This window comes from Lissotriton vulgaris, chromosome 5, assembly GCF_964263255.1.
Source record: "Lissotriton vulgaris chromosome 5, aLisVul1.2, whole genome shotgun sequence".
Classification (NCBI taxonomy): domain Eukaryota; kingdom Metazoa; phylum Chordata; class Amphibia; order Caudata; family Salamandridae; genus Lissotriton; species Lissotriton vulgaris.
In genome coordinates this window covers 686,539,479-686,556,541 of record NC_141693.1, presented here as the reverse complement: position 1 = coordinate 686,556,541, position 17,063 = coordinate 686,539,479, and the positions used below count along the sequence as shown (strand labels likewise).

Here is a 17,063-nt window from a genome sequence, read left to right as displayed (position 1 = left end):
GAGCAAGGACACCTCAGGAGGCAACACATCATTGTATTTCCCTACCTTGACAATTGGCTCATAAAAGCCAACCCGTACAGTGCCAACCATACCTCAGACAATCCAGCTACTGCACAGTCTAAGTTTTTCAATAAATGACCCAAAATCTCATCTGCAACCCTTCCACATACACCAATATCTGGGAGCAACAATTGACACCTCTACAGCAAAGGCATATTCAAATCCAGCCAGGATAGCCAGCATTCAGTCTCCAGATTCCTTCCACACCACTCCCTGCCAGCACAAGTGTTCATGCAGCTTATAGGCATGATGGCCTCTTGCATATTCATCGTCCCTCATGCTCTACTTCAAATGCGCCCCTTACAGGAATGTCTAGCATGCCAGTGGAACCAAGCTCAAGGACAATTACAAGACCTAGTGTTGGTAGACAGTCGCACTTACTGCTCTCTTCAGTGGTGGAACCCACAAAACCTTTGCAAGGGGGGACTGTTACAAGAGCCAGTTCCACAGGTAGTGCTAACAGCGGACACATTACTGGCAGGTTGGGGAGCCCATCTCCTTCAATATACAGTCCAAGGTCTCTGGACAGTCAAACAAAAGACACTACATATAAATCACTTAGTTACTCACAATTTTCCTAGTAATGAAAGCCTTTCAGAAATACCTGCACAACAAGACTGCCCTAATCCGAACGGACAACATGACAGCCATGTACTACATCCAAAAACGGGGGCGGGGGGGGGGAACGACACTCCAACTATCTCGCCTAGCACAGAGCATCTGGAAGTGGGCAATCCCACAAAACATTTATCTCCTTGCAGAACACCTCCCAGGAATAGACAACCAGATAGCAGACAGTCAGCAAGTACATGCATGGGAGATTCATCCTAAAGTTCTCCAGCCATTCTTCCAAAAGTGGGGACATCCAGACATAGATCTGTTTGCCACAAACAAACTCAAAATGCCCTTCCTACGCCGCCAGGTTCCCACATCCATCGTCACAAGGCAATGCGATATGGATGAACTGGTCCAGGAGATTTGCGTACGCTTTTCCACCAACCCCACTGATCCCATTAGTGGCACACAAACTAAGACGACAATCCCTCACGATGATCCTGGTTGCTCCCACATGGGCAAGACCACCAAGGTACACTACGCTTCAAGAACTCTCAGTAGACTGTGCCTCTCGCCACAAATGCTAACACAGAACCATGGAGAAATCAGACACCCAGATCCCAATCAGATGAACCTAGCGATCTGGCTCCTGAGGTCTTAGAGTTCGGATATCTTAACTTGCCTCCAGACTGTATGAACATTATCAAGGAAGCAAGGCGTCCCACTACCAGAGCATGCTACGCAGCTAAATGGAAAATATTTGTAATTTATTGTACTAATAACCAAATCAATCCATTGGATGCCTCATCCAGAATTTAATCTGTTACCTGCTGCATCTTCAGAGATGTAACCTAGCATACTCCATAAGGCTACACCTTGCGCCTATAGCAGCATATCTTCAAAACAGACCTGTGTCCCTATTCAGAATCTCACCCATCAAAGCCTTTATGGAGGGACTCAAAAGAGTTATCCCTCCAAGTCATCCACCTTCTCCAGTCTGGAACTTAAACTTGGTACTTACCAGACTCATGGGACCACCCGTCGAACCACTTCATTCATGTGAACTACAATTCTTAATATGGAAGGTGGCATTCTTAATTGCGATTACCTCCCTCAGGCGAGTGAGTGAGTTACAGGCACTAACCATTCAGGAACCTTTCATGCAAATACACAACAATAAAGTAGTGCTTCGTACAAACCCTAAATTTATGCCCAAAGTCCTATTCACTTTCCACATCAATCAGTCCATAGAATTGCCAGTTTTCTTTCAAAACCCGCAATCCGTGGCTGAAAGAGCTCTACACACACTTGACGTTAAAAGAGCTCTATCATATTACATTGACAGAAAAAATCATTCAGAAATACAAAGCAACTATTTGTAGCTTTTTCACCACAACATAAGGGAATCCCATTTCCAAGTCTGGATTAGCCAGATGGATAGTTAAATGCATTCAAATATGCTATCAAAAGGCAAAGCACACTTTAACAGTTCCCCCAAAAGCACACTCCACGTGTAAAAAAAAAAATGGGGGCATCCATGACTCCTAGGAAATATTCCCTTGACATATGTAGGGCAGCTACATGGTCTACCATACACACTTTCACTAAACACTACTGTGTTGACGTGCAAGCTAAGCAACAAGCTGCTGTAGGCCAGGCTGTCCTTAAAACTTTTGCAAACTACTGCAGCTGGTACAGTGACTAACGCTAGAGGAGAAACTGCTATACAGTCTATGCTAAGATGAGTTCAGCAGCCCACATGCCTCGAAATGAAAATGCCAGTATGCATCTGTTCTTGGTATGTAGGGCGGCAGACATTCATATACCCACCGTCCTCTCCAGTGCCTGCCACAGCTGCATGGTTATCTATCTTACATATATTTCCATGGTCCTCTCTTACTTTCCTATACTCCATCTTGCCACAATGGCGAAAAACAATCTGAAGATGGAGAAGATGCCCATGCGCACTGTAGTCCAGGGGAGGAGTCACTTATCTCGTAATACTTAGTCTTCCAAGACAACGTGCAATCATCCAGACCCAACACTAGGTGGCAATCTAATGCTAAGATATGAATGTCAGCAGCCCTACATGCCAAGAAAAGATGCATACTGGTAAGTAGCATTTTCCTTTGAGGGCACACTGTTAAACTTATATTCTTTGTGTATACCTATTGGCGAATTCTTGACTACTGGATGGGCTTTAGTTTGTAGCTGAAATTGGATTACGTTCTGTGATTTTATCTTTTCTGTGAACCTCCAAATTTATCTTTTCTTAACTTTGCTATCCTTTTTCTTTCCTTGCTTGATTAAAATCTTTGAGCAGCAAGAACAGGTAGGTTCAGCTTTGTTGTGGTGACTTTTCAAAACATTTTCCTAGATTTGTTGGCCAACTAATTGGAGAAGAGTTCATCTTTAGCTCACCATTTAACAATGCATGTTTTACGCTAGGCTTGAGCTATAATTGTATGATCACTGCATGAGACTAAGACCATGTGAAGTGGATTTTTATTGTGGTTAAAATGACCACTGTGGTGTACTTGCATGTGTACAGAATTTAAATATGAATTTAATGTGTCTTTGGGTTTATGCATGATCACACAATCTTGAACTAGTCCCCTAAGCCTCTGTTTCAATGTGTTACTGATAGTGTTTTGTATCCGTGGCATTTGAGATGAGGCATGGCTCCCTCACACCTCCTGTGGCTTGCATTGGAGCATGGCATAGCATCAAATTGAGCCCCCCACGCCCAAAAAATTGGATGCAGAATGATGGTGCCTAATTACAGCCAGCAATTATTTTTCAATGTTTCAAGGTTGAGCGGTTTACCTTCAGCACTATGCCTTTGAGGCGGATGTGTTGGCTGTACTTTGGGGTCTAGGTTCAAAGGCTCTGGGACCCAGATCTCTGTTGCTCACAGGATCTACCTGTAGTGGTGCTTGGTTGAAATGATGAAACAAAAACTAAGTCTGCATTAGAGCTTACAAGGCCTCGGTGACTGGGTCTGCTGGACATGCTCCTTCTTTGGGAACCTACGTTTTTGAAGACTTTAATCACTCATCCTGCATGTGGATTCTTGGAGAGAAGTGATTTAGTAGTTACACATATGTCAGGGAAAAGATTTAGAGTATATCAAGGTACGCATACATATTCTTGGGTACTTATACCTGCTCTCCCTTTTAATATTTTGATTGCTAAACCTTACACCTGTGTCTCCCTTATATCTGAGGCTGGTTGAATGAGCAGGCCTTTCAGCAGAGCAGTGGATTGGGTTACAGGTTTGAGTAGCAATCTCAACCACAAATCCTTTTCAGCCCCCACTTCTCCATCCTGCGCTTGATCTAGTGGGAGGTCTGAAAGGAGGTCTATCCCGCTTGCCCCTTGCACAAAACTTTAATCCAGTAGATGTTGTGTTGAAGGGAGGCATGTAGTAGTTGTCATGACCCTTAGACTGACTTGGCATCAGTTGGTTTTCTTGCCCTAGTGTATGAGATGGAGGGCTACTGGAGCTACTTGCCCTTTTCAGCTTGAAGTTCAGGAGTAACTGGTCCGTTAAGAGAAACGTGTCGCTCCTCTTATCCCAGTCCCCACCCACATTGTGTTGGTGAATGTCTGAGAAGAATAGCTTGTCTGTCGAACAGTGACTGATCTCAAGCTATGAAAGAAGTCTTGTTGTAAGGCAATACATAAATAACATAAATGTTAAACTTAATCAATTTTGCAGACTGTATATACACATGTACCCTCATAATGTGCCTTCAAAGGTTAGGAAAAGATTTTATCTGAAGTTTGTTTCTGTTTAAACCTTTTGTTAAAAATGAAAGTGGCCTCTAGCCTACCAGATTTTCTTCATCCTTAAGTCTTTACACATTTTCTGCTTTCATGTACATCACTGCATAGCGAACGACCTAAGCTTTGTTCCAGTAAAAGTGCAAAATTAATTTTGAGGCCATAGGAAAGCTTGTGGATTATATTGATGGTACTGCACTCTCGCCATGGCTATCCAAACAAATCCTGCTTTTGGCGATTTCGTTATTTGGGCAGACCAGAGGGGAAGGTATACATCAATGCTGATGTTGCATCCAATAGTGATACTGCTTTGTTTCAGCCTCTGGAGTACGATTGGAACAGAGACCCTGATGAAATGGAAGCAGAGTTGTAGGTGTAGTGAGTTCCGGATGCAAGCAAATTATTGCATGCATAAGTGCTGTTGCACCTTGTTTTGAGCTATTCATTGATCTACATCCATGATCCATTGCGGCCAAAAAGAGCTCACTTTGCAGCTGTCTTATGGAATGATTAGGAAACTGTACACAATTACTCTTCTGTTTCTACAGAAACCATCTGCTGTATGCTGCATGGCTGGGCTTTGTCAGGAAACCAAATCTGTCCCACACCAGACTCTTGTTCCTGCTAAAGTGGTTCCTGCTAAAGTGATTCCTGCATTGAAGCTGGTGAAAGCGATTAAGGTAATCTAAACATTAAATGCAAACAAATATGGTCAATCAAAATCTCTTTTCAAATTAAGGTTTAGTACTTAAAATGTTGCTTTTTATGAGCTTTGTGATAAAAATTCCTAGATATCCAGTTTCCCACACGAGGCCCTTTACCTTTTTTTACACATCTACCATTGTTTGGAATACTTACAAGCAATCTTAAACACAACCCTGGCTAAGCATGCACACAGTACAATGTTCAATGTTTGGGACAAATTTCAGGTGCTTCACACCTGTTTTATGTGACTGTACTGATCTACATGACCATGTCATTTGGACACCTCCAGAGCAAAATGTTAAACCTAATTATCGACCGCTAAAACCTTAGTTTATCAGTAACAAACCATTGTTTTGGACTTCCCTGTTCTTGATCACACAAGTTTACATTTTAACTACCCCCTGATTCTCCACCACCCCCCTACCCCCTCCATCCCTGATCAGCCAGATGCTGCTTATACATTTCTAGTTTTTGTTGATTGGATTAGCACTCTGGCCCTATGTAGGCTCGGGGGCTCTTGTGTGTGAGACTTGTACTTCATTAATATAAATCACACTATGGAGCACATTACATGCAGAACTGAATCCCCGCTTTCAACACATCACAGGTACACCATAGCTGAAATTTTACTAATGGTTTTCAGTATTGTCTTCTGGCTGAGCTGAAGTCTTCAAACAAGGCTTTATCACAAGGGAGCAACCAGTGGATGGTTACACTCCCAAGTATTCGGAACTATGAGGTGGCCAAGTTCTGGCAGCACCATTAACATCGGAGGCCACATGCCTTAGTACAGTATTGAGATGGCATGAAATCATTTCCATATAAATGTGGTTACTTTACTGTAAATGTAATCCTGTGCATAGTTCTTGGTGTAACGTGGCTTAATCAGACCCTCCAGGATTTCGCGATTTGCCGCAAAATCGTCACTTTTGTAAAAATGCCGCGATTTTTACAAAAGTGCCCGCGAAATCGGCACTTTTGTAGAAATCGCGGCATTTTTATAAAAGCGCTATATCCTGGGGGTCTGATTAAAGCACTTCACATTGACTGACTCAATGGCATGGAGTAGCAGGAGCGCGCTCGGAAGTACGGAGGAGCATTGGACAAAACAAATGAATATTATGGAAAGTCATTTTTAAAAAACCTGGAGCACATAGATTAAAGATGAAACTAAGAACAGTCGTCGTTCTTTGCAGATGGAAGGAACACGACTGGTCAGAAGGTGGTACCCACACCTGCCACAAATGTATAAGTAGTGTTTCTTCTCAGCCTATAACAGCTGCATAATGTGCGTCACAAAAAAGCAACAGCCAGAAATACAAGTTGTTTCAGTTATCAGTCAAGCAACTGAACTGCCACCGGCAGGCACACTTCTTATAAGAGAAACAAATACTTCATGCTCACCCACGTTCAGATTTCCGTTCTCCTCTACAGTCAGAATCTCCTGAAGAAGCACCCTGGGACTCGTAGTTTTCTTCTAAGGATTACTTCCCTGCGTTACGTGATACGAGCCCCTTTCTTTATGGACATAATAGAAAGACTACAAATGAGGAGCCTGCTTAGGCAGCCACCGTTGAATGGGAGATGTGACGGGGCACTTTCAGTCAAGCAGTGAAAGTTTTAATTGGGTTTGTAGGACAGTCGTGCTGTAGTTTGTATTTGCCTTTTTATGTTGTAATGTTACATAAATATTTAAAATCAGGTCAATCACCAGCGTGAGGAAAGCAAGTTCCTACGCCATGCTGTATGTTATGGGACACTAGTCTGGTAGTCAACGTAATGTGTCTTTCTGTGACATTTCATCATACGTGTAGAACTGTTATCTTTCCGTTGCATCGAGAGTAGAGCCACCATCAGTTTTTCCTGAAGGTTCACTGTGATAAACGATCTGCAATTTTATGTAGCGAAGTCACCAGCGCGTTACAACAGTAGCAGGATAAATTGGTTTATTGTAAGTGCATTTATATAGCGCTTACTACTCCTGAGAAGGCGTCGAAGTGCCTTTCATAGAGTAGCATGCTACCCCGGAACCCAAAGAGGATTATTCATGAATTAGTATACTATAGGGAGATATGAAATAAATTTGAGCGGTGGACATGTGAGTTTATTGTTTGGTTTGAATAAGGATAGTGGAGGAAAGGGTTTGCATGTATATAGGGCTGGCTACCCCTAATGAAGCGTCGAAGCACATTTCGGCAGGTAGCCGCTACTCGAACGCACTCAGGATTAGTTGGGAATTACTACAGGGGAAATACGAAATTTATTTGAGCAGTGTACATGCGAGTCTTTTGGATTGAAAAGAGTTGTGGAGGGATAGAAGAGGGAAGGGTTTCTTTGGAGATTATAGCAGTAGGAGGAGGTTTGGGATGAGTAAAGGGGAGATGGAGGGGGAAGAGTCAGAGGGAAGGCTATAGAAAGGCTTGTTTGCCAAACGCCTTACGCCTGCTTCAAGCAGGTGCAGGGTTTTGACGCAGCATGGGCCCAAAATGTGACTGAGTGAAATCTTGTAGATTTCACTCAGCCACTTTTAGGAGGAGTTTCTGCGCAGGAACGCCTCCTTCTGGCGCAGGGCTTTACAACGTGACGCATCTCCCAGATGCGTCACGTTGTAAGTACCCCGCATCATGGCGCATCTTTTGCGCTGCCGCTGCGTCACAAGTGATGCAACGGTGGTGGAAAAGGGGCGCAAGGGGCTTGTAAATCTGCCCCAAAGTGTCTACATTGTAATTAAACCAAATATATATAGCTTCATGTTGTTAATTAACTCAAAAAACAAAGATCTGTATTTGTTGTAGGAAAAATGACCAAATAAAATTATGCAAAATTGCCGCTAAATTTCCATATTTGTGCCGCTAAATTTCCATATTTGTGCCGCTAAATTTCCATTTTTGTGCCGCTAAATTTGCTAATCCATGCCGCTATATCCGGGGGGGGTCTGCTTAATCGTGACACATATTGGTGCTATGCAAATGGGTACCTGAGGTGGAGATTCACTTTCAGACAGCCTTTTTACAGTATAAGTCACCAGCATGGCTTTATAAAATTGTACTGACCTACCCTTGGACATTTCTGGGCAACCCTGTGTTTACCTTCCTGCTGACTGAATTTTTTCCTTTAACTTTTTCTGTCAAGAGAACCAATATTCTCAGTGGCTGCTTAATTCTGTAAGCAGGCTATGCAGGGCATAGTGATGGCATTATAATTTTTTTTTATCTGGAGCATCATACTCCTGTTAAAAGGAGGATGGAAAAGCACCCATTCTATTTAATCTGTTCAATTGCTTAGAACTGGTTCTGTAGCCTTAATGTATGAGGCATGTCTTCAGTGAATGTAGTGTGGGTTTACCTTGGTTGGTCTGACCTTGAACGTACTGCCTTCAGGATTGGGCAAGCTCGGCCACAAGTAAGATTAGCACTGTCCTTATTGAGGACGTCCTACACACTAGAAAGAAAGACTTGAACTCTGAAGCAAACTGCTGTGGAATTGCTATTTATTCCATGCTGGACCTGCTCTGTTATCTTCAGATCACAGTAAAATGATTCTGCACCCTGTGGCCCTTCCGTTCATCTGGCGTACCAGTATCTACCACCCCTACGGACCACTTCCTCCTGGGTGGCGTAATCTGTTCATTGACCCTACTTGCCCTTCTGAAACACTAATTCAAGAAAACTAGCAGCTTTGTGAAATATATCCATGTGAAGCTGCTGCAAAAGCACCTGTGTTCTGACCTGTAGCCAATAAGCCACTAGTTCCTCATGTGTCTTTTTTTTTTTTAAGGTACTGATCAGTCACCCTTACCATCTAAAAGGGCATCCAGTAGAGACTGGGCAGCAGTCTTCAGACCAGACGGCACACCATTAAACTGTGAAATGGGCTAATGCCCCCCCTTCACAGGGCACTGGTGACAAACACCCGCTCAGCTGCTCAATCCCAAGCTTCTCCTGGAATCCCCTACAAAACTCCCATATCCCTGAAGTTTGATAGGCGAATTTTGTACTTCAACTGTTCTGTCCCTCACTTCCCCATTCCTCACAACACTATCTAGTGGTCCTGTTCATCAACAGAAGGTTAACCTGATTCAGCTAAAATAACCTTCCTGGCTGCTCTGGTTTTGAAAATAGTGGGTGAAGTTACAATGAAGACTGTCCATCCCTTGCAGCGATTTTATCTTTAACTGCAACGGGAAAATGTACGCCACAATCTTGGCGACCCGACTGGCCAAATGTACGCACAATCTTGGCGACCCGACTGGCCAAGCTCATCTCCCTGTTTAGTTTAAAAAAAGACCACACCGGTTTATACCCACTGGGGGTACAGATAATAACATTAATAGGCTTGTGACCCTACTTGAAATGGCAAATGTTCAAGGCAGCTCCTTTTAGTTTGGTTTTATTAGATACCGTAAAGGCTTTTGACTGGGTTACCTGGGACTTTTTGTGGTTGGTTTTAAAACCGCTAGGGTTGTCCCCAGCTTTGTTAAAGCTATTCAGGTTTTGTACCGGTTTCCCACTACTAGAATATGCATCATGGGCCTAACATCTGAACCAGTATGTATTGTTGCTAGAGGGACAAGATAGTGTTTCCCCCCCCCCCCCCCCCCCCCTTGCATTGCCGACTTAACATCTGACCCTGTGGTAGCTATACCTGAAACTGAGCAACTTTCACACCGGTTTGTTTCCGTATCAAGCTACAAACTCAGTGTTTCCAAAATCCCAGATCATTTGTTTGTACCAAACCAGTGATCACGATCCTAGAATAATAGGAGTCGACATATTTGGGGATTAGCATTAGAACTTTAAGAGAATTAGTTGAGGTTAACTGGGGTGCCATGCTTGCCAGTGTGAAACAACTTTAGAGGTGGGAATGTTTACATCTTTTGCTGGTTGGAAGATGTAACGTATTGAAAATGAACATCCTGCCTAAATTGTATCTGTTCCTCTAGAACTTTCTCTCTGTTAGCTACAACAGCTGCAATCCATCTGTGCTCCATTTTTATTGGCCCCGGGAAAACCGTGTACAGCAATTAGCTTTTTCTCTTCCACGGGAGAAAGGTGGGTGGTCAGTTTCAGACTTCACACATTATTATGCCTGCATATTACTAAATATGTGGATACTCTTAACCGGAGAGGAGATTGTTAACATCGCCGAGGCCCTGTCAATATATCAGATGGTGTTGGGTGCAGAAGCTAAGAATTGTTTATTCAAAAAGTTGGAAGACCGTTGTAAGAAAGGGGCTCTGTATATACTGGACCAAAGAAAGGTACAGAGTCCACAATCCCCAGAGGTTTGGCAGAGGCTAAAGTTAGATATAACCTTACACTCCTTGAGCTATGTTCCTTAGGTTTACAGTGGGAGGGTGATTTTAGAAGGAAGGGGATCATAAAATGATCGGTCCAAGGTAGAGGAATAGGAGTTTTTACTGTCAGCTCCAGGATATTAGTGAACACTGGGTCCAAGGTATGACCTTTTGTGGGTGTGGTCGCTTTTTGTATAAGTTGTATTGCGGCGAGATCTTGTATCAACTCGAGTGCCTTACTAGGGTCTTCAAAATGAAGATTTAAGTGTAAAAGTGGCTCTATATATACTGGACCAAAGTAAGGTACAGTGTGTGTATAGAGTTTCCAGTCCCCAGAGGTATGACCGGTTAAAGTTGGTTATAACCTTACTCTCTAAATTGGTAGCTTGGTCGAGGAGTATGGCAGTATCCGAGGACAGTGTGAAGCATTTGTTTTACACACTCAGTCAGCAAATGGTCTCACACACTCTAAATTAACTCTAGGCCAATTGTTTCATATCAAAGTTTTATTTTTAGAACCACCAAGGTATCAAAATGTACGTTCTCAGAATGAGTTACTTTAGTTAAATAATTTTCAAATAGGCCATAAACTTTGTTATTACAATAGCTAGTTGTTGCAATAGGCAACACAATTTTAAACACAATGCAACATTGTGCTCAATGGGAATTTCTAGATCAATATAATTAGTTACTTTATAGATTACTTTCCTAACCACAGGACTGGATCCTAGATTCAGTCCTGGGACATCTCCTGTAAACAGTCAAGTAAAAGCGTTTTAGTTACAGTATGAATTTGTAAGGAATATTATTGTATTTTAAAGGTTGACACTTTGAAACTTTTTCACATAGAATAACCATTGTTATCCTATGGAAGGAAATTCACTTGGCAGGTAAGTAGTGTTATCGTTACTCTTTCTTACTCATTGGTGGATCCTGGATCCAGCCCTGGTGCATCTCCTGTAAACAATTGAAAGAATGCGTTTGTCATACAGGCGATTTTTGAGGAATATTTGTAGTTTTTGAAAATCAACAACTTTTCTGGTGAACCATACAATGGATTCTTATGGAAGGAAATTCAAGTTACTGATAAATACGGTTAAAATTACTTTTCAGGGTCAGTGCTGGGCAAACTGATGCAGCACTGGGTTCTCTCCTGATAACAGGTGAGTAAATCTGTTTTCATTGTTCGGCTGATTTTAGATTAATATTTTAAAGTTTCAAAACTCCACACTTGGGCGCTGGGTGCAGGGGTGTCTTTTGACGTCTGGGAAATCTTGCCCACTGGCCATATTCACCCTAAACTACCAGAAAAGAGGAAAATGGGCCGTCTGGAGGACTACCACATTTCTTTAAAGAGCAAGAATGTGGGTAATAACCCTTCTTACATTGCAACTCCTTCACCCACTGAACCAAATTTGCTTAGCACACCCACAATTTCTCCACAACATCGATCACCTGATCCACAAAATGAGGGGGGATTGGGATGAAGATAGGCCCCAGGACATTAATGATTCAATATTTATTATATTTTGTGTAGTACTTTTCTTCATCTGTACTATTTTTTACTTACCAAAGATTTTACTATGTATCATTTGCATCTGTACTTCTGTCTTCAAATTTCTAATAAAAAAAGAAACTATGATCGATCCGGATCTATCCCCTTCCAAACCCACATCACACTGACAACATAGGGTATATAGAGCTACTTAATAGGGCTGCTTATTACCATGGGGTTGAATTGCACAAGGAGGCTCTTGAGGAGGATTTCTTGTTCACAGCCTTAAGTTCCTCTCAGATGTACTCCAACATGCTCAAGGGAATGCTTAAGCAATGACCCGGTGCAGGCAAGAATCATTACGCCCAGGTTCGAGTAAGTACAAGCCAACACATACTGACCCCACTTACATCAAGAGTCTGCTTCCATTAGACTCCCTTGTAGTTTCCAATGCTTGCAAAAGAGCAAATTCACAATCCACAGGTGAGGCCCCTCCTCCTGATAGTCAAAATTAATCTTAAGTCTTCTGCAAAAGAGTAGCATTGCAAGCAGCCAACCATTGGCAAATTGCAAATGCACAAGCTCTATTAGTTCACAACGACCGATTTCATTACGAAGAGCTAGAAAAATTAAGGCAGTTTCTGCCCTACGAGCAAAAGTCAAGGGCCAATGACCTCATTCAGGAGGGTGAATTAATCACCAATACCTTAATTAGACGCAGTAGCCCCGCAGTTAACACCAGCACACTGCTATGCAGGCATGTTTGGCTAAGAATCTCAAGAGTTCAAACCGGAGGTGCAAGCTTCTAATCTTAACTACTGTTCGCTAAAGAACACTTTTTCGGCCCAACAGTGGACACCACCTTAGAGAAAATACACTGTGGTTGCCAAGTCCATGAAGGCTTTGCAATTACCTTCAAATAGGGGATCCTTTTGTCGCTCCTTTTACAAGGGTGGCTCCAAAAACATTTCACCAGAAAATCACTTCTCTTGAAAGGGCAACGATCAACCACACTCGTAAAGAGGATACTTTACAAGTAACTACGGTAAAGGAAGAGGCAGAGGAAACTCAACACTCACTTTTCCTGCAAACACCAAACAGTGACTTCCTTCCGCTATCGCTGATCATTCCACTCCTGTCTGGGGACGTGTCTCCCAATTTCTACCAGTCTGGAATACAATTGCATCAGACAGATGGGTTCTACAAATTATCCAATATGGTTACTGCCTCTAACTTTGACACTCCTCCTAATATTCCTCCAAGATCTCATGTGATGTCACAAGAACATCTCGCACCTCCTCAAACAAGAAGTTCTCTGTTAGAAAAAGGTGCTATAGAACCAGTCCCATTACAATAACCAGGGGACTGTGTATACACCCTGTACTTCATAATTCCCTAGAGACCGGTCTCATGCCTATACTAGACCTCAGATCTGAATCCATACATTCGATCGGATCACTTTCATTTGGTGATACTCCTTGCTAGCCCGCTCCTTCAGCAAGGTGACTTTCTGTCCACTCTGGACTGAAGGACACCTACTTCCACATCTCACTTCCACATCCCAATACACCCGCTCACCGCAAATACCTCCAGGTTTTTGATAGCGGGCCAACATTATCGATTCAATGTGCTTCCGTGTGGAGTCACTACCGCACCCACAATTTTCACCAAATGCCTGGCAGTAGTCGCAGCTCATCTACGAAGACAACACATTCACGCCTTCCCATACTTAGAACTGGCTTTTATGAGCCAGTTGTCTCAACACTGCTGCCAAAGACACTCTCAAAACAGTGCAGCTGCTTTATGATCTTGGATTCAAAGTAAATCTGTCCAAGTCCCATCTCCAACCCTCCCAACAGACAAGTTTACTTGGGAGCCACTCTAAATACACAAGGTTCTGGCTCACCCAATCCGGCCAGGATCCGTAACATACAGACTCTAATCTGTCCGTTACAACCTCAACACGCATTGCCAGTTCGAGTGTTCCTGCAATTACTAGGGATGGTGGTGTCTTGCATCCTAATAGTTCCTTACACAAGTCTTCAGCATGTTATTCGAACCAGTCTCCTGGTCAGTTATCAGATCTCGTGTTGGTGGACGGCTGCACTCCTCGCTCTCTGCGGTTGTGGAATCCACAAAACCTTTCCAAAGAGTGGGCCTTCATAGAACAGTTTCCACTGACCGTGCTAATAGCAGACGCATCACTCACTGGTTGTGTAGCTACTCTCCAAACTCCACAACTCTGGGCATTTGGAGTCTAAGGCAAAAGCTGCTTCACATAAATTATCTAGATCTTCTAGCGATTTTTCTAGCGCTCCAAAGCCTTTCAAGTTTATCTAGTTAGCAAAGCTGTCCTGATACGTAGTCAACATGATAGCAATGTACTACATACAGAAACGGGGGAGGCCACACTCCAGCTTTCACAACTAGCACAGACCATTGGGAGGTGGGCCATACGTCGCAAAATGTCCATCTTCCAGGAGTAGACCAATAGCAGATCTGCTCGGTCGACAAAGACACCGGATCCACAAGTGGGAACTCCACCCTCCAGTTCTCCTCCCGTTCTTCTGATGCAGGGCTTCCCGGACATAGACCTGTTCGCCACACGCCTGAACACAAAATGCCCAAGCTTCGCATGAAGGAAGCCACACCCATTGTCCAAAGGCAATGCGCTATGGGTGAACTGGTCAGGAATATTTGCCTACGCTTTTCCGCCTCTCCCACTCATTCCGCTAGTGGTTCAGAAGCTCAGGCAAACCTCCCTTAATCTAATCCTAGTAGCGCCCACATGGGCCCGTCAACCCTGGTTCACCACCCTATTGAAGCTCACAGTAGTTCCTCATCAAGAACTACATCTTGCATACAACCTCCTCACACAGAGCCGTGGAGAGATAAGATGCCCAGATCCCAGACATCTCAACCTAGCGATCTGGCACCTGAATTCCTGGAGTTTGGATATCTCAATCTCCTGCCAGAGTGTATGAACATTATTAAAGAAGCTAGAAGACCTACTACAAGAGCTTGCTATGCTGCTAAATGGAAGCGGTTTGTTATAACAATCCTACCAACCCGCTTGCTGCTTAAGTTCAAAATATCATTTATGTTCGAGGCATGTGGGCTGCTGAATTCATATCTGTGCATAGATCGCCGCTTAGTTTTGGGTCCGGATGATTGCACATTGTTGTCCTGGAAGAGTCTTCAAAGTATCACGAGATAGGTGGCTCCTCCCCTGGACTACAGTGCGCATGGGCATCCTCTCCATCCCCAGATTGTTTTTTTTCTGCCATTGGGTTCGGATGTACTTTCTTGACACCAGTTCGGAAACTTTGTATTGACTCTTTCCTAAGGCCAAAAGGCCTTCGAAGCGTCGGTATTGTCTCGTTCAGTGCCTGTTTCTTCTCCAGTTCTTCGAACCGGATGTCAGAAGCAGTTTTTCGCTTTCGACACCAAAAGCAGTTTTTCGCTTTCGACACCAAAGGCCCAAACTAAGACGACGATGGATCAGAGCCCGTTTAAACGATGCCCCGTCTGCAATTCGAAATACCCCCACATTGATGTGCACCCAGTGTGCAATAAAGGTTTATCCCCCGATCACGACTAGGCCAGCTGTATGGCCTGCTCGAAGTTCCGCTCCAAGAAGACGCTTCGAGTTCGACACGCAGCAAGACAGTCAGCGCAGAAGTCGGCGGCCAAGCTGGTCAACCTCTTCAAGGCCGGTGACGACTAAGGCGCCGAAGAATTAGAAGAATATCCTGACGAGCAGTCTGAACCAGCGTCGGAGCATGACTCCAACTTCGAGGTGGACGAGCAAGACGAGGAATACGTCCACAAAGAAGACGTCGTCTAGGTAGGGGACGACGAGGGGGCCATCGGAGCCGTCTATGATAACTCCAGTGATGAGCCGGGCCCAACCGCAGTAGCGGGGCCTACTACGGACACTACGCTCCCTACGGCTCAGGTCGAGGCATCGCCGAAAGGCCTTAGCCAAGATCTTCCTTTACATTCTATAGCCCCGTGTCCAAGCCAGGCTAAGAATACCTCGAAGGAGCAATTGGTCGATTCTTCGAAATCGAAACCAAAACTACTTAAAGTGGTCGTCGGGTCGACGTTGACACTAGTCAAGTCAGACTATCGACGACCCTTCGGCGTCGAAAGGGGCCGTTGCCTCAGACTGAGCATCAAAACAGGGCTCTACCATCAAGCACGTCACCTCGACGCAGACGGCGACATCTGTGTCGACGCACAAACATGGCGACCAGACCAAAGGCCTCCAGGCCAAGAAGGCTGTCGAGCCGAAGATTTCAGCGCTCAAGCCGCTCCTAAGCAAACACCTCGTCGAAAGCCAAAGTCGACCCAAAACAGCAGGTCACATCGACGCCCAAGGCCATGCATGCTATGCACCGGGAGCCCGAGTCGACGCAATCAAGCAAACGTACTACTGAGTCGCTGAAGCAGCTCTGATCGACCGCTACGGCGGGCCCAAAGAAGGTCTGCCAACCTCCGATTAAATTCGGTCTTCCGCCAACGGCTCGAGCCAAGCCACTCTAACACCACAAAGGCGCCAACCCTTCCAAAACGTTGTCTGCACCTTCGAGGCCCACCTTTGAAGAGGTAGTGTTCCAAGAACCCTCGTACGACAACCAGTCGAAACTCTTCATCGACTCTGAATCGGGCAGGCTTACCATCCATAAACGGAAGATTGCACCTGAACATCCCTTGGAGGCTTATAAAATCCCTCTTAAAAGGAAGAAAGACTCTGCCACATCACCAGTTCTTTTTGAACACATTCAAAGCTATCCACAACAGATGGCATACTCTCCAGCACAGAGTGAGGAGGACATGGGTGATGAATATGGTCAAGCAGCCTTCACTTGTCACGCTGACCAGGAGGAACCTCAGCAATGGCCTGATGCTGTAGATCAAACTGTAGATTCTGACGATCCACAAGCTGCACCGGACGCCCCAGTCCTACAATGTCACACCCTCGCCTACTGAAGACACGGCGGCGTTTAACGCTTTGATAGAAAGGGCAGCCCTCAACCATGACGTGGAAATGCACGCAGAACCTGTGGAAGAAGATTTCTTATTCGACACTTTCTCCACCTCTGAAAGATCCACAAAGACTTTGCCTATGCTAAAAGGGGTCCTCAAGCATGCTGCGGACAT

General features: G+C 44.3%; 1 protein-coding gene across 1 annotated transcript in view; it reads left to right on the top strand.

The window, feature by feature from the left end:
• Positions 1-17,063, top strand: part of PSAP (prosaposin) — a 179,339-nt gene that overhangs the window by 58,583 nt on the left and 103,693 nt on the right. Inside the window, exon 8 of the mRNA XM_086922119.1 lies at positions 4,950-5,081. Coding sequence (XP_086778245.1) covers positions 4,950-5,081 — 132 coding nt within the window. The remainder of the gene's footprint in view (positions 1-4,949; positions 5,082-17,063) is intronic.